General features: G+C 35.4%; 1 protein-coding gene across 1 annotated transcript in view; it reads left to right on the top strand.

Moving 5' to 3' along the window:
* Window positions 1-15,627, top strand: part of LOC128177974 (mannose-binding protein C-like) — a 30,069-nt gene extending 14,442 nt beyond the window's left edge. Inside the window, exons 4-5 of the mRNA XM_052844912.1 lie at window positions 8,735-8,816; window positions 15,057-15,627. Of these exons, the coding sequence (XP_052700872.1) occupies window positions 8,735-8,816; window positions 15,057-15,304 (330 nt within the window). The 3' untranslated portion in view covers window positions 15,305-15,627. The remainder of the gene's footprint in view (window positions 1-8,734; window positions 8,817-15,056) is intronic.
* Window positions 15,628-19,680: the final 4,053 nt, after the last annotated feature.

The raw sequence follows: 19,680 nt of genomic DNA, 5'->3' as shown, positions 1-19,680 counted from the left end.
AATTAACAGCTAATCCTGTTAAAAAGGTGATTTGGATGATGCTGTAGCTGCCAAACTAAGGTATCTTGCAACACAGATCAGTCATTTGAAAGAAAAGTCAAAAGAGGTTGAGTCAAATAAACTTGATTTCAGACAAGCAGTGTGAAGGAAACCTGACCAATTGAATACGTTTTTTCACGTCAGGATGAAAAAAACAAGAACAGCAATTAGACCTGTCGTTTATATCAAATAAACTTTGCCATTATTTATTTGGAGGAAAACTTTAACGGCGGCAGCGATAAAATGGTCACAAAGTCGACTCGTCTTTGAGCGAGAGTAGTCGGTATTTCTCTGCCCGCAACTGGTAGCACTTTGTGGATGATGCCACCGTATTTTCCAGACACTGTAGACGAGTCCGCATCAATCGATGACTTTCTTGAGGAATAAATTTTCCTCGTGTTGTACTTATATAAATCACAATTGTATTTTCAATTAATGCAATTTTTGTTTACAGTATGCGACTATTTCAAGTATATTCAAAATGTGTATAATATCACTTCCTGTATTTCTATGATTTTCTTATAAAGCACGTACTGTTTATAATGTTGGAAGAAACGATGATTTTGGAACATTATGCTGGTGGATCGATAACTGCCAAAATTACCATATTAATTGCTTTAACAATAGATAAATTTTTACAAGTTGTAACCTTTGACACCTAGTTACTGATTTTATAATGGTGTCCATATCTGCTGATTTGTCATTTATTCAAGAAACTTTGTAGCGTGCAACCCTATTGAATATGAAATATGGAAGCGGATAGGTACCCTCAGTTATCTTTCTGAGGACTAGTAGTTAAATATTCAATATATACATATACTGATTATAAAAACAAATCGACTGCCTGTCGTAGAATCAAGAATGTACAGGTATATATGCGCTGGCTCTAATATACAGGTTAGGCTCCTATGGCTCCGGCTCTTATAGCACGGCTCTTATGGGTCCGGCTCTTTCAGCGCGGCTCCTGCTCTTCGTGGCTCCTGCTCTTCGTAGCTCCGGCTCTTACAGCACGGTAATTATTGTTTATAAATTAAATAGAAAAAAAGTATATACACAAAGTCAGGAAAGACTTGTTCAGTCACGTCTAGACTTCGTATATAAAAAAAAAAAACCAAAACACAATTTTATTCTAAAGACAGTTACCTAATTATTTTCCAACCTTCCTGTAGCGCAGCTTTAGCATCGACTGACTTAACGCGCGAAACACTTCCTTATATAACCTTTTCAAACAACGCCACCTGGCGGACAAAAACTAACTAGAAAAATTATTAGAGGCAGAACGACAATTTCCGGATTGTCACATTACCCACGCCTCAAAACCATGCGACCCCGCATGTAAGTAATAATAAAAAAAATACCCAAACATTTCTCCAATATCTTTAATAGTTTCAATAACGATAACTTTAACTATTGATTCAGGAGAGCTTCTTGCTTCCTGTACAACAATGTTTTAACAATTGTTTGTTCACTCTGGGCAGAAGTTTTCTCTTTGAATTACTCTTCTTCGATCATGACAATGTGCTCAATCTCCTTGTCTCCTTCCTTCCACTTGGTGATTGTCCACTCAACTCTTCGTACTTTCTTCTCTGTCTGCGTTGCCGAAGTACTGAATAAACTTGAAGGTCTGCAAATCTTCGGGCGTGCGGGAACCCCAGAAGAAGATACAAATGGTTCTTTACGCTTTGGAGCGAAAATTGGTAATGGCACAGTAGGTTTTCTATAGATCCTTCCAATATGTACTTCTTCCTGATCTTTCTCTTTGTGCTGAACTTCTTTCTCACTTTCTGTCTCGGAGACATCACCAATAATGTTGTGAAGATTGCCAGGGTCTGCTTCTTTCCATTCACTGTCCGAATCTTCTTCATCCACATCTGTTTCTTTTCTTTTCTCTTCATCTACAACCACGACGCTTTTCATCGTCTGATCCTGCTTATCTGTAGTGGTAGTGGATATTGCTTTCGGGGAAACTTGCTGGTCCAGCTCAGCATGCCTTTTCTTATGTCTCGTAAGGTTCCCCATCTTGTTCGTGGCAAATTCACAATCTTGTCGATCACAACTATATCTCTTATTGAGCTGCTTTAACCCACATTCTGTAATGTGCTTTGTGATTTCATCCATATCAAAACTCTTAAACTTGCACATTGGACATTTCCGCTCCTTTCTGGGAGTTGTCTTCATTTGTGGCATTGTCTTTCTGGAAAGACATAAAAAAAATCGTCAAATATCAGTTTTCTCAAAGATGTATTTAAACGTGCAAAATAAAATCATACTAACTAAACATATCATTTTGGAAGTTAGACATTTTTTCTACAATTCAACTACATAATCAGACAGATACTTGGGTCTTCGACGCTCCCTAAACCTATCTGACAATCTCTCACAGTCTTCACTCTTGAGCTCATCGAGCTCTGCAGTATCATTTTGATCATCAGCTGCTATAGGATTGGAAGAGCTCGTCTCCTCATCCTGAAAGGACTGGGCTCTTTTTGGCCTCATTCGGTCAACGTGAATGACTTGCGGTTTTCCGTATGGACCACAGTTTACCCTATAGCTTACATCTGATAACTTATCTTTCACGCGATATGGCCCTTTCCAAAATTGAGTCAATTTTGGAGATTTTCCGACTGCATATCTAGGGAAGTATACATACACTTCATCTCCTGGTGAAAACGTATTCCAACTTAACTTTGTATCATGGAAACTTTTCTGTCTCAACATGGAGCCAAATGAATTTTCTCTCACAAAGGTATGTGCCATTTCCATCTTCTCTTTGAGATCCCAAACCCATTGTTGTAATGGAATATCTTTGATCTGGGACGGCATTTCAAATGCAATATCCAGAGGTGTCCGAACCTCTCTTCCAAACATTAGATAATTGGGGCTAAATCCAGTGGATTCCTGTTCCACCGATCTATATGCCATTAAGACATATGGTAGTAACTCATCCCAGTCTGACTGATGTTCATCCACCAATGACCTCAGCATGGTTATCAAGGTTTTGTTAAACCTTTCAACAAGTCCGTCACTTTGAGGGTGATATGGACTTGTTCTTGTCTTCTTGATATTCAACACTTTGCACATCTCTGTGAATATGTTTCCCTCAAATTGTTTTCCCTGATCAGAATGCAAAGAGCTCGGAATTCCAAATCTTGTCAGAACTTCTCGAACTAACAGTCTAGCAATGGTAACAGTCTCCATATTTGGCATAGCAAAGGCTTCTACCCACTTTGTAAAATAGTCACAAATTACCAGTATGTACCGGTTACCATTCTCGGTTCTTGGTAATTCTCCCACTATGTCCAAAGCAATTCTCTCCATTGGAATACCTGCACCTAAAGTTTTCATAGGAGCTCTTTTGGTTTTTGTTGAACTTTTTGATTTAGTGCATATCTCACAACCTCTTATGTAGTGTCTTACATCTTTCTGTAATCCGGGCCAGTAGTATTGCTGTCTTATCTTACTTAAGGTTTTCCTGACTCCCAAATGACCTGCTGTTTTATGGTCATGAGAGTATTCCAGAATCTGACGTCGCGCTTTAAATGGAACGACTGCTTGGAAACTTGTTCCCTTCTCATCTTTCCATTTTCTATACAGTAATTCATCTTGAACCTGTAGAATATCTCTTTGTGCCCAAAGAGCTTTTGTCATTACCCCTCCATAACTTAGCTCTGTTTGACTGGGTTTTATATTTTCAAGGAGCCATTTCTTTACAAGACATATCTCCTTGTCTTCCTTTTGAAGATCTGCAAGGGAAATGTCATCAACTCCTGTTTCGTTGTGGACGTTATCTGTTTCCTTACTTCTAGTCTCAATACCACATACATGATGTGTTGTTACTGAGAATGATTCTTTTAACTTCTCCATCTCCCAGTTTGGATTGTACTTGCATTTATTACATGGACGGCGACTGAGTGCATCCGCATTTCGATGCTGAGAGCCAGAACGATGTTCTATAGTCATATCATACATGCTTAAAATTTCCAGCCAACGTGCCAACTGACCTTCTGGTTGCTTAAAGTTTAGGAGCCATCTAAGCGAACCATGATCTGTACGAATGAGAAACTTTCTTCCATACAGATAATGTCTAAAATATTTGACAAAGGAAATAACTGCTAATAATTCCTTCTTTGTCACACAGTACTTCCGCTCCGATTTGGATAATGTTCGGCTCGCATATGCAATAACTTTCTCAGCTCCTCCTTGATTTTGCGAAAGCACAGCTCCTATGGCTGAATCACTCGCATCTGTATCCAGAATAAAAGGTTCATTAAAATCTGGAAATGTAAGTATTGGAGCACTTGTCAATGCCAATTTTAACTTGTCAAATGCCATTTGGCATTCATCCGTCCATTTGAACTTGACGTCTTTGTTTGTCAATTTATGTAGAGGTTTTGCTATTAAACCAAAATCCTTTACAAATCTCCGGTAATAACTACATAACCCTAGGAAAGCTCTAACCTCTTTGACTGTAGTTGGCTCAATCCATTCCTTAATTGTGTCTATTTTCTTAGGATCAGTTGCAACTCCTGACTGTGAAATGACATGACCTAAATAATCCACTTTATGTCCATACAAAGTACATTTCGTTGGCTTTAACTTAAGACCAGCTGAAAACAACCGATTAAAAACTTTCTGCAGATTTTCGGTCATTTCATCGAAAGTTTTACTGAACACAATTATATCATCTAAATATATCAGGCATGTTTCCCATTGGAGACCACACAAAACTGTCTCCATCAAACGTTCGAAGGTCGCAGGAGCGTTACAAAGCCCGAATGGCATGACCTTGAACTGATAGAGTCCTTTCTTTGTGATAAATGCCGTTTTAGGTCTATCTTTGGGATCAACTTCAACCTGCCAGTATCCAGAGGAAAGATCTAATGTTGAGAACCAACGAGCACCTGAAAGATGATCCAAGGTCTCGTCGATTCTTGGTAATGGATATGCATCCTTGATCGTGGCATCGTTGAGTCTCCTGTAATCAACGCAGAAACGAAAGCTTCCGTCTTTCTTACGAACAAGAATCACACCGGAGGCCCAAGGGCTTGATGACTTTTCTATCACATCTTCCTTTAGCATATCGTCTATTTGTTGATCTATGTGATCTTTCCAGTGCACTGGGGTTCTTCTTAATGACTGGCGTATAGGTATCCGAGAACCTGTGTTAATAGAATGTTTCACAATATTTGTCCTACCAAAATCCTTGTCGTCTTTTGAGAATAACCCAGAATTGCGCAACAGTAGAGATTTTAACGCTTCTTTTTGTTTCGCATTTAGTGTACTGCTAGACCTATTAAACAAATCTTGCAGAGCTGGATTAAGTTGTTTTGCTTTCTCCTTACTGATGTCTGTATGTCCTTCTATCACGTCATCTACCGGAGAAAGATTTGCAACAACAGTGCCACTGTGTATAACTTGTACCTGCGAACTTAAATTCATGAGCCTCACAGGTACAACGTCATTATTAGAAACAAGAATTTTCGCTACTAGTCCCTTTTCTGACTTTAAGAACTCATCATCACCTTCAATTATGCTTGCACCTTCTGGCAATCTTTCTTTGTCTGGTATGCAAACATTGCAGTTTGTGACAATTTCTGACCTTGGTGGTATGTGAATGGTGTCTGCCATGCTAACTCGAAAACATCCTATGTGGCCCTTCCGTATCATAGAAATAGAGTTATCCCTAATCTTCAGGATATGTTTCGTCACATCTACAACACCATTAAACTTGAGCAAAAAGTCCAAACCCAAGATAGCATCCACAGATATGTCTGCAACAGCAACAGTTGAATCGTATATCAGCTTATCAATGGTTATTGGCAAATCCAGCTTTCCATAGACCTTAAGCGGCTCGCTGTTGGCTGATAGCACAGGGTGTCCTACTTTTTCCAAGGAATTCAAAGTAGCAGTTTTACTAGATATTTTATCAAATATTTCTTTTCTCAGCACCGATAGAGTGGCTCCCGTATCAACTAGCATACATATACCCAGACCACAGATAGATGCCTCGATAAACATCCCAGCATCTCCTACAACTCCTACTTTGTTGGAAGAGTTTGATGGATTAACCTTCTGTGTTCGGTCTTGCTTTTCGTTAGAAAACGCTCTTCGAGACGAGTTTTCATTTTTCTTCGAGCGGCACTCTTTCTTAATGTGACCTTTATTTCCACAGTTATGGCATATGGCAGATTTTTTCCAATCCACATTTGAAAATCTCTTCTCCGATTTTCCCTTTAGCTCCTTCAACTCCTTCATAATAATCTCCATTGATTTCTGAAGATCTAATATTGATGCATTTACATCATTCAGCTCTGATGTAACTTTTACGTCTGGAGAATTGTCTTGTCCCATTGCTCTTACTGAAGGAGTTACTGCTCCTAGTCTCTGCTCAGCCTTAAGGAATGCTTCTAGCTCAATGGCATGTCTAACTGCTTCGTTAAGGTTTTTCGGTCTTGCCTGCTTAATCCTTAAACGCATGTCTGATAGGGCAAGAGCATCTATGAAGTGATCTTTAGCCAATGTTTCTTTGACATCTCCCGGTACTGTGGGGTAGGCCAAGTTAACGAGTCGCCGTATATGTTGTCCTAGCTCTGGCAATGACTCTGATGCTTTCTGCCTTCGTTCTCTTAGCTGAGTACGATACAAATCCATCTGATCTGGCGGAGCAAATCTGTCACTTAGAGCAGATACCAGCTCTTTATAATTCATTTCTCTCCCGTCAGACAGATTTCCGAGAACTCCTTGAGCACTGCCTCTCAAAGATACAGAAAGGTACAAACCTTTTTCTGTTTCATCCCATTTACCCAATTTTGCACATGCTTCGAAATGTGACTTGTAATCAAGCCATGATGTTGTTCCGTCGTATGTCGCAGGTTTGATATTTGGAGCATTTTTCCGGCTCGCCGATGGATCAACACAGCTCGTGCCCTGTATATCAGGAAGACGTGGCTCTCTTCTGGTCGGAGAACGTGTTTTTCTTCTAAATGTTATATTTTCCACTGGTGCCCGGGGTGTAACTATTGGAATCTGCCTATCATCTCTGTGTAGATAGGGGCTCAGATCATAGTCATCCCTTGCAAAAGCGTTGACTGTTTTGGACCCTAATCTGACTGATTTTTTTTTATTCCCACCATTTATACCAGCTCCATCATCTTCCAAGAACTGGGCAGTAGCAATACCTGAATCAGGAGTAATTTGTCTGTGAGGTCTCCTAGTACCAGCAGGGGTAGAATGAGCGCGCTCTTCAATTTCATACGCAGCGATTTGCTGTTCCAGCTCTCTGATTGTTGCGTTTATGTCCTCCAAATCCATGCTCAATCAATCAACACAATTTAAACTACTAGTGATGATCCCACCGCTGCCACCAAAACTTTGTAGCGTGCAACCCTATTGAATATGAAATATGGAAGCGGATAGGTACCCTCAGTTATCTTTCTGAGGACTAGTAGTTAAATATTCAATATATACATATACTGATTATAAAAACAAATCGACTGCCTGTCGTAGAATCAAGAATGTACAGGTATATATGCGCTGGCTCTAATATACAGGTAGGCTCCTATGGCTCCGGCTCTTATAGCACGGCTCTTATGGGTCCGGCTCTTTCAGCGCGGCTCCTGCTCTTCGTGGCTCCTGCTCTTCGTAGCTCCGGCTCTTACAGCACGGTAATTATTGTTTATAAATTAAATAGAAAAAAAGTATATACACAAAGTCAGGAAAGACTTGTTCAGTCACGTCTAGACTTCGTATATAAAAAAAAAAAACCAAAACACAATTTTATTCTAAAGACAGTTACCTAATTATTTTCCAACCTTCCTGTAGCGCAGCTTTAGCATCGACTGACTTAACGCGCGAAACACTTCCTTATATAACCTTTTCAATCAACGCCACCTGGCGGACAAAAACTAACTAGAAAAATTATTAGAGGCAGAACGACAATTTCCGGATTGTCACAAAACCTGCACAAAAGATAAATATATAGATGTGTATAAACTCAATTGATATTCTAAACTGTGATTATTTCAAGCAAAACGCAATAAATGTAAATATAAACAGAGTAATGTAATTGAGGATATCTTTTTATGTTTTGATTTCATATTTGAATTATACAAGAAATCTGAAAAAAAACAATCTAGCAGATTAGATACATGTTCTGAATACTTTCTATTCTTGTCATGCTTTAAGGGAAAAAAATTATAGATTGTCTTTTCAATGTATGTGGCTATATACATGAATGTATTCCAAAAGTCACTAATTGAATAGTTGTCAGACCAAAGACCAAGTTAAACCAAAACTAAATCAATAAAAACGTATATTACAGTACCTGTAGAACATGATTTTCTTTGATTTAAAATGGTTAAAATACTCAAATATCCAACTTTTTATTGCAAACTAACTATTTTCCTATTTATCCCTAACAAACTCCGAGTTTTTTTTAATGACGTCATGCAAGATAATTAAGAATCTTTTAACCAGGTTATTGTGTAATTTGCATTTCTTTATATTTTAACTAAATTTTGTTCAATATTAAAGATGTCTGATGTTTGCAAAAACGTTATACTGTAATTGTATATTAACCTCTTTAAACTTCGATTTTCTCTTAGTCCTTTCAAGCAATTAATTACATTAATTAATTACAATAATTACCCTAATATTTGAAAATACTAAATTATTCAAATTGCATTATATTTTACAGAATTTTTGTGCCAGCCTGTCTCCACCATCTTATGTTATTGAAGTACAATCTGAAGCGGAAAACGATTGGATCGTCGAGCTTAGTAAGTATTCACCACGCTATAGATCATTTTGTAGTTTTTTCCGGAACGAATTTTCCGGCTCCAGGAACTTAATACACCTATGCTCTCTTCTTTATATTTGTTGTTTTTTTCAAGACTTTCCATCGATTTGTTTAAAGGTATTTTAAATGCAGAGTTTTAATAAACTTTACATAAAAAGACGATTGAAATGCAAGGTTCAACTTATTATTTACTGTTTGAATAATAGACATCCTTGATGTAAAAAAACCCCCCACTTTTTGAGTTTACTTCACAATTTGAAAATCGTTTATCGAAAATAGACCATATTCATTATTCATTAATCATAATTTGTATATAGGTAATAACTCATGATATTTCTATTCGTTTTCCGTTTATGTAAACAACATATTAAAATGAAAAAAACCCTGTTTAATTAAATTGTATACGTACTGCAGTAGAGTTCAAATTATTTTTGTATCAATATCTTAAGCAAATACATAGACAATATAAACTCAACATGAGTACGCATTTCCATTTTTTATCATTCATACATTACACGGGCATTGTAAAATAACTATTAGACCTTTTCTTTTAAAACTCTCCAGGGATATCGAGTTTTTATTACACTAAATGGTAACCCTCTTATATTACCGATAACAATATTCAAATTGTTCTGAATAAATAATGTAACACACATTAAATAAACGGAAGATATGGATATTTCAATTAGAAGCATTATCATGAAGAAGTTTTAGAAATAAGTTTCCTCCTTGAAATTATCAAACAAACAAAAAATACAGAAATCGGACAACATGAGGAACTGTTTCGTTACAACTATCATCTACCGAATGATATCTCCGGTTGCCATTTCTTTTTCTGAATAGAGTATCATTATTTACTTTTGAAAAAATTGATTAGGGGACATCACCTGTTCAAATGGGTCGTATTAAATTTTGATTTGAATACATGTTAGCGATACCTTTATATCTCTAAATAAAAAGATGAATAGGTGATATCACTTATTTAAAAAGTTTAAATCACTCTATAACTTGAGTCTTAGTAACAGTAAATACCAAAAAAAAAACCAGTTATGCATCATTGAATGAAACAGTTATGGGAAAATTACATACTTATAGACTTTAGTGAAATACATGGCCCCTGGGTCAGAGGTTCAGGCTGTATGGATGGGTACCTTCATCCATATGGTGAAAATGTATAAAATCTTAGGACATTTTCTTATATACTCCTACATATATATTTGAATAAAACTGAGTGCATGGTTATGATGTCCACGGACTTCTTTACCTTAATTGTGAAATTCTTGGCCAATTCAGCCATATAGTGAAGGATAGATTAAATCTTAGAAAATCATTTTCTTTACTCCCACACATGTGGGGAAAAATTGAATGCATCGTTATGATGTCCACAAACTACTCTACCTAAATTGTGAGATTCATGGCCCCTGTGTCAGAGGTTCAGGTCGTAGGGGTTGGGGGGGGGGGGGGCAATATGGCCATATAGTGTTAATGCGCATAATGTTTAAAAATCTTCTTTTCTACACAGAGCACGTAATAAAAAAAACTGCATATTTAGAAAAAAAATTTATCATGTCATCTTTAATTATATTTCTTGTTACCTGGATGTAAGGCAAGGGTTATGACTGAGAAGGGGGGGGGGCATTTATTTGTCTTGTTTTATTCTGCTCAGGAATTTCAATGAAAGAAATGAGTTAATTCACATGTTTAGAAAAGAAAAATAATGAAGCTGTCCATCAAATTTATCGATATCATATTGTGAAAGCATTTGAAAGGAGTTCAGAGAAGAGGTTTATAACAGTTAATGGAGTTATCTTCCCTTGCTTCTTCAATATGGACTTATCTTCCTTTGCTTGTTCATATTTAGTAATTCATCATTAAATATAATGTAATTATTGTTGGTGTATGATAAAAAAAGTTATGTATTTTTATCATTTGAAACAAAAAACAGCTCTTAAATTTCTTAAAATAAACAAGTACACTTGTTAATAGAAAAGTAAAGTAATAAGTAGTTTACTAGCCACCTTGTTTTAGTTTGTCAATGAAAACATATACATGTATTAAACATAAAACCTATTTTGAAAGTTAACATACCTGGGAAAAATACTTTGTATGGAAGAAGTGCACCTTTCCTGTAGTAGGTCATACAATCTGATAAGATCGATAGGTCTTGTGCTAAACTATAGGATTAAGAGTCCTTTCCAAAAGAATATAGGAAGGAAGGAAACTCAATTTAATGCATTTATGTGCCTCTTTCACATTTTGTATATGGGCTATATATGGTACTCAGGTGACCGTAAAGGCATATTGGCCTCTTTTTCAATATTTCCATCGACTTATATTGGCATAATAAACTGATAAATCATAAAAGTCAAGAAAAAAATGAACTTCAATTTTATCTTAAAATCAGTTTATTTCATGCCATATCTCAGGTCTTACATTATAGACCAATACTTTTGGTTGAATTTTATGAATTTAAAGGATTTTTCGGACAAGTCGAATATAATTTGAGAAAACTAAAACAATGCTACACATGATAAATGGCAGATTGTGCATTAAATACACCCAGCAATTTGATTTTAAATGGGGGCTTAACTTCCAATTAATGACATTAAAATCTCCTGCACATCTTTACTTTTTTCATCAATACAACATTAATTTATAAAGAGCCAAAATTCTGATAACCAGAAAGAAAGATTTTTTTCTTTATATATGTACAACTACCCATTTTCATAATACCTACAAAGATTCATAAAATGTTATGCATCGATATCTTTTTAAGAGGAGTTGTTTATATGGTCACAATTCTAACCTAATAAAAATCAATTTTCGTAATTCCTGGTATATACAATTTTACACAATGTCTTGAGTACTTTTAAAAAATATTTTGATATTCTATGCAGCAGTTTATGAGGAGATTCACTGACAAATTGTTTATTACAATGTTCAATATATAGCAAAACTTCTAAGCTAAAAAGGGCAACAATTTAAGAGTTGAGCCCCCCCCCCCCCAAAAAAGGATTGGCTGACAGACTGACTGACAGATGGGTCAAAAATATTATACCAACTTATTGAACAGGGAAATATCAATCTATACAATTGATATCAAAATCAATTACAAAGTGGGTAAAATAATATTCTTTATTTTATCTTGTGTAACTTCGCCAAGTCTATTAGGTATACGTACGCTGCACAGGCACTTGTTTCTGAGAAAAAAAAATTACCCTATAGTATAATAATCATACAAGGTACATGTAATTAACCCCGAATGAGGTAAACCACCCCCTCCAGTGTGTTGCAGTCGTTTTCGCTTTTATACGAAATGCAATGCAAAAGTGTTTGGTACCATTTTCTTTTACAATAAAATATCTGGTTTTAAGTTTTATTAAAATACAAAAACTATGTCATGCGTCGATGTGACTTATATAAAGACTTATTATTACAATGAATGAAACTGATTAATTATTAAATTATGATATAAGAGTTAACGCAGTAACTCAGATTCCACCAAAGGTGTTCCGAGTTTAAAAACGATGGTAATAGAATTCCAACGGTGTAATTTCGATGACTATTCACCATGGGCACATAGCAGGGAAAATGTTTCACGGATAAATAGAATACTAGCATATATGTATTTATTAAATGTAATTTCATAAAAAGTTAAAATCTCAAAGATATAATATGAAATAGATATATAAAAGTTGAGGTCAAATGGGGAAAAAATTGTACCGGTGCACTTAAAAAAAAAATGTTCAAAACTCCTGTCACATGGGGCTGTGTCCTCATGGCGATCCCTCTGGGTCCTTAAATAATGTAAAACTCAAAGTTGCACGCAATTGAGTCTCCTACAGCGCCGTAAAAACGCAACGACATCTGCATATGTCCCAGTGGGATCGCCAAGAACATTATAGAACGCCATGCGACGGCGCGCACTTTGGACATGCCGTGGCTCTGCGTTCTGGTAAACACGCAGTAGAAACGGGGTGAGCTCGCCGTGACAGCGCTGTAAGAAAAATAATTTGCTCATATTTGGTAACTTTCAAGATAGGTTTTATAGTTAAACTAAAAGTTGTCTAAAACAAGATGGCTAATAGACATGTTTTAGAAAAACATCTCCCATTCCTAGGGGCAGACAGAAACTCTCCCTGTGGACTTTTAAACAAAAAGAGAATTCCTACATCTATTCAAACTTCTGCATTTTTAACCCGTTTAATTACAACACCAACTAATATCTATACCAAAATCATTTTACATGTCCTGTTTATTATTGATTTTGGTAAGACAATTTATACTTTACTATTAATGAGTATTTAAAAACTTCAAAAACTGTTTTTGTTACAATAAATAAAAGTATTTGCATATTTGTTTTTATCATAGGACTTCTTCAAACATTATATTTTATGATTAATAATTTCATTATGATAAAGCAAGGGAAGATAACTCCATTATGAAGAAAGAGAAGATAACTCCATTAAAGGGACTTGGACACGATTTAACTTTAAATTTTCAAATTTTATTTTTCCATTTTAATGTTTATACTGATAAATATAGAAGTTTAAATGCTAATTCAAAATTAGAAAGTCAAATTTCAAGTTATAAGCAAGATACAGAGTTCATAATTCTTTGTTTTGTAAACAAAGCAGATGTGTGAAAGCAGAGAAGAAGATTTTTAAACATTATATGCATTAACACTACATGGCCATATTGCCACCCGCTACAGCCTGTGCCCCTGTCCAAGGGGCCATGGATTTCACAATTTTGGTAGAGGAGTTCGTGGACTTCATAACCATGATTTTAGTTTTTTCCCACATGTATGGAAGTAAAGAAGAAGATTTTCTAAGATTTAATACATTTTCGTCTTATAACTACATTGACCCTAACCATGGGCCCCCTGTCCCAGGGGTATTGCATTTCTTAATTTAGGTAGAAGACTTCATGGACATCACAGTATTTGGCCCCGCCCTAGGCGCCCTGGGGTGGTAGAGCCATGAATTTCACAATTTAGATTTTTCTTACCATAGAGATGCTTCGAACCAAAAATGGTAACAATTGACCCTGTAGTTTTCAAGAAGTTAAAATTGTAAAAATGTTAACGCATGACGACGGACGAAGACCAATTGCATTAGGTCACCTGAGTGACTCAGGTGACTTAAAAAACTCAACGACAACCTTAGCCTGGTTATCAGTATAGAAAAGAGTGTTTATGTTTAAACACTCCCAGATTTTTATCATACCATTGGAGAAATTATTGTTGGCCAGTTTGTTTTTTCAATATCACGGTAGTAAATTTATAACAAAACGTTAAAAAAATTATTTTTCCGTTCTAATACGTTTACTTCAAGTTGTTGAATATCATGTTTTCGAAGGAAAGATGAGGGGTAGGAGTCCTTCTTCCTGTAATCAATTAAATAATGTACCGGTAATTGACCTGTATCATTGTTAACCCACACGTACCCCAAACCCCGTTCTCAAAGACGATAAATAAAATTCACTAGTGTAAACAAATTATCTGACTATCAAAAAATTCGAAATTCAGTTCCACAATTTATAATTTTTACATATTTTCTCAAAGTGCGTCAAGTGTCTTGATAAAAAAATGTTGATGACCCTTCATAACGTGCTTTGAAATTTTTCTTTCAAAGTTAGTTAACTTGACGTTGAAAAAAATTCAAAGTGCGTAATTTTTTCAAAGTGCGTTTTCACAGTCGACCTCTACCTATATACTGTAGATCTCCGTGGACCCACTAAGCCAAACATTTTGTTAAACAAAATGAACAATAGAAGATGAATTCAAATGTGTATATGTAAAAGATGGTACGAATTTAAAAAATCCGGATAATTTAGAGTTGTCGAACATGACTGAGGATCGAAGTCGTTAATTTTGCTGAAATTGGTTAATTATTGTTTATTTGTTAATTTGCATCATATACATGTAATTAACTCGTTGTCTTTAACACTGTTGTACGAGGTGTATTCTGAATAAAAAACATTATAATTACTATACGACCTGTTAAACGCATATTATTCTGGTGTGTCGGAGAGTCATATTCGAAAAAAAGAATAATTCATTGAATACAGTTGAAATTCCTTAGTTCCTTCAAGCTGATTTTTCCCGGTAAAATGTTTTAATAACAAAAAAGACAGAGGTAGGGAGAGTGAGCTTTGAACATACAGTAAACAATTTAATTGTGTAATCATAAATCCAATCATTTTTGTTAATACATAGCATCTAACCGATGTGGAGTACCTCACGAATACTGGCTGAACGGCTACGATACAGATAACTCTGGGACGTTTACGTGGATTGACAGTCAAACTCCGTCAACTTACACAAACTGGTACACTGGTGAACCGAATGATTCTATAGGCATTGGTACTGAGAATTGTATTGCATCATCTACTGGATATGGAGGAGTGTGGGTTGATATTCCATGCTCAATGACAAGACCGGTTGTTTGTGAAAGAAATTTTTAGAAGAGATATATGAAGTGACCAATCACGGAGAACCCAAACCATTGTTGAACATGTAGAAAGAACAGATTAGTTTATTCAACTAGACACGATCTCGTTGCGAGCAACGAGGAGGTCTTCCGTCCGATTTTTAGAATACGGAATTACCTTGCTCTTGATCTTCGTCAACGAAACGTATCTGGAAATGGAAGCGGAGTCTAAGAGTAATAGGTGAAAGACTATCTACCCCTTTTGTGTCCCTTTTTTAAGGGATCAGCTCCTTTTCATTCATTTTAGTTAAAAGGTATTTTTGTGTACTGCTAATAAGTGTTTAGAAATTGGTTATCGTTTTTGAGATATATGTGGAAAATCGTTTCGATATCTGGTCCAAAACTCCTTTTAGGGTCAAGATAACAAACAATATATGGTTGTACATTATTATGAGTATCTTTTGTTAAATACTGCTTTTCGGAATGTCCTCCATTTTGAGATATTGAGGATCAGAGGTTTGGACTTCTGGTCCCTTAAAATCCCTAATTACGTAACGTAGGAGTAAATGATCATTGCCCTGTATAGGTAAATAAAAATATTTCACAGTAAATATTTATCATAAAAAGTCTTTAGAGCCCCCTCAGCCCCTTATTTGAAGGGCCAGCCCCTTTTTTATGATTTCATAAGAATGTGTTTGTCAATTCAAACACATTTTGTTCAACAAGTGTTGGAAATTCTGTACCGTTCTGTAGATATCTGGAGAGGGTCGATTTAGGGGCCGACCCTGTACTCCTTTTAAGGACCGTATCACACATAAAATATGGTTGCATATTGTTAAGCTTAATTTTTTAGCATCTTTTGCTCAATATTGCTTATCAAAATGTTTTTCCATTTAGAGATATTGAGCATCAAAGTGTTGGACTTCTGGCCCCTTATAATCCCTTATTACGTGATATAGGATTAAATGATTGCCATGTATAGATGAATAACGTTAGAATAAACATAATTGTTTTTATAAGGTATCACAAAATATTTTACAGTAAAAAGTTATCATCAAAAGACTTAAGAGCCTTATCGGCCCCTAATTTGAAGGGCCAGCCCCTTTTTCTTGATCTTATATAAAAGCTCGTGTCAATTCAAACACATTTTGTTCAACAAGTGTTTAGAAATTATGTACCGTTCTGGAGATATCTAGAGAGGGTCGTTTTAGGGGCCGACCCTGTAACTCCTTTCAGGGACCGCATAACAAAGAAATTATTGTTGCAGATTGATAAGCTCAATATTTTGAGCATCTTTTGTTCAATATTGCTTATCAAAATGTTTCTCCATTTAGAGATATTGAGCATCAAAGTTTTGGACTTCTGGCCCCTTAAAATCCCTAATTACGTAATATAGGAGTAAATGATTGCCATGTATATGTGAATAACGTTAGAATAAGCATAATTGCTTCTATGACGTATCACAAAATATTTTACAGTAAAAAGTTATCATCAAAAGACTTTAGAGCGTTATCGGCCCCTAATTTGAAGGGCCGGCCCCTTTTTCTTGATCTTAAATGAAAGCTCGTGTCAATTCAAACACATTTTGTTCAACAAGTGTTTAGAAATTATGTACCGTTCTGGAGATATCTAGAGAGGGTCGTTTTAGGGGCCGACCCTGTAACTCCCTTCAGGGACCGCATAACAAAGAAATTATTGTTGCAGATTGATAAGCTCAATATTTTGAGCATCTTTTGTTCAATATTGCTTATCAAAATGTTTCTCCATTTAGAGATATTAAGCATCAAAGTTTTGGACTTCTGGCCCCTTAAAATTCCTAATTACGTAATATAGGAGTAAATGATTGCCATGTATAGGTGAATAACGTTAGAATAAACATAATTGCTTCTATAACGTATTACAAAATATTTCACATTAAAAAGTTATCATAAAAAGACTTTAGAGCCTTATTGGCCCCTAATTTGAAGGGCCAGCCCCTTTTTCTTGATCTCAAATTAAAGCTCTTGTAAAAATAAATTTTAATTGCTCTACATTTAACAAAATATTTTCGAGAAAAGAGATAATTAAAGAAAACCAAGAAAAATCACTACATTTTTTATTTCTCAATTTTCGGGTCCAGGCGAGCTTTGGCGCCTTTAGTGCCAAACATAAATGGCTCACTTTAGACAAAACTACAATCATTCGTCTACAATTCCTGAAAATTTGAATTTGATATCTTTTATCGTTTAGGAGGAGTTCGACGGACAAGCTGACCCTCTAAAAATCGCTAAAACGTCAATATCTCTAAAACGGAAGTGACGTCATCGAAATAAAAAATTTCCAATAAGGTTCAGATCAATATCTATTAGATCTGAAAGTTTCATGAAAATCGGCCGAGCCATTTCCGAGAACTCGCGTGCACAAAATTTGTAAGAAAAAAAAACAAAAATAACTAGACACGATCTCGTTGCGAGCAACGAGGAGGTCTTCCGTACGATTATTATAAGGATATGTGACGTCATTGACTTTGATTTTCGACAAGAAAACATGATATGAAAAAAGGAATGGAGTACTAATTTTTTTTTTTTTGGTATCTCTTTTTATAAGTTCTCTGACATTGCTTTTTTAAATACTTGCACTCTTCCAATTAAGATAGAAAAGATGAGAAAATCATTATGTTGTTAGGATATATTAACGTATTATACCTAATCTAGCTTTAATAACCTTTAACAAACTGGCTCTGAGTAAAAGGATATAGGTAAAATACTTTAGAGCCCTTTGGTTCCCTAATTTAAGAGGCCAGCCCCTTTTTCTTGATATCATTTGAAAGGTCATCTAATTCTAAACACATTTTGTTCAACAAGTGTTTAGAAATTCGGTATCGTTCTAGAGATATATGAGAAAGAAGGTTTATGGGGCCGATCCCTTATCCCCTTATAGGGGCCGTTTGACGAAATTTTGAAGGTTGCATTTCGTTAAGAACATTATTTTGAACAACTTTTCTTCTATACTGCATTTAAAAAAAAAATTCCTTTCTGAGGTCTGGTTGATCAAATTTTGGGACCTTTGGCCCCTAAAAACCCCTAATTTCATAACACATGATAAAATCCTTACATTTCTTGGATACATAACTGTAAGGTAATCACATTTGCTTCTAAAACATTTCACAAATAATCTCTCAGTAAATGGCTACAGATAAAAGACTTTAGAGCCCTTTTGACCCCTTATTTAAGGGGCCAGCTCCTTTTTCTTGATATCATTTGAAAGGTCATTTTATTCTAAACAATTTTATTCAACAAGTGTTTAGAAATTCGTTAATGTTCTGGAGATATATGAGAAAGAAGGTTTTAAGGGCCGATCCCTTATCCCCTTATAGGGGCCGTTTGACGAAATTTTGAAGGTTGCATTTCGTTAAGAACATTATTTTGAACAACTTTTCTTCTATACTGCATTTCAAAATATTTTTCCTTTCTGAGATATGGGTGATCAAATTTTCGGACTTTTGGCCCCTAAAAACCCTTAATTACATAAAACATGATAAAATCCTTACATTACTTAGATACATAAATGTAAGATAAACATATTTGCTTCTATAACATTTCACAAAATATCCCTGAGTAAAAGGATATATGTAAAAGACTTTAGAGCCCTTTGGTTCCCTTATTTAAGGGGCCAGCCCCTTTTTCTTGATATCATATGAAAGGTCATCTAATTCTATACATATTTTGTTCAACAAGTGTTTAGAAATTCGTTAGCATTCTGGAGATATATGAGAAAGAAGGTTTTAGGGGCCGATCCCTTATTCCCTTATAGGGGCCGTTCGACGAAATTTTGAAGGTTGCATATCGTTAAGAACATCATTTTGAACAACTTTTCTTCTGTATTGCATTACAAAATATTTTTCCTTTCTGAGATATGGGTGATCAAAATTTTACACTTTTGGCCCCTAAAAACCCCTAGTTATGTAATTCATGACAAAATCATTACATTGCGTGGATACATAAATGTAAGATAAACATATTTGCTTCTATAACATTTCACAAAATATCCCTGAGTAAAAGGATATATGTAAAAGACTTTAGAGCCCTTTGGTTCCCTTATTTAAGGGGCCAGCCCCTTTTTCTTGATATCATATGAAAGGTCATCTAATTCTATACATATTTTGTTCAACAAGTGTTTAGAAATTTGTTAGCATTCTGGAGATATATGAGAAAGAAGGTTTTAGGGGCCGATCCCTTATTCCCTTATAGGGGCCGTTCGACGAAATTTTGAAGGTTGCATATCGTTAAGAACATCATTTTGAACAACTTTTCTTCTGTATTGCATTACAAAATATTTTTCCTTTCTGAGATATGGGTGATCAAAATTTTATACTTTTGGCCCCTAAAAACCCCTAGTTATGTAATACATGACAAAATCATTACATTGCGT

Source organism: Crassostrea angulata, chromosome 3, assembly GCF_025612915.1.
Source record: "Crassostrea angulata isolate pt1a10 chromosome 3, ASM2561291v2, whole genome shotgun sequence".
NCBI classification, from domain to species: domain Eukaryota; kingdom Metazoa; phylum Mollusca; class Bivalvia; order Ostreida; family Ostreidae; genus Magallana; species Magallana angulata.
This window is presented reverse-complemented; position numbering and strand designations above follow the sequence as displayed.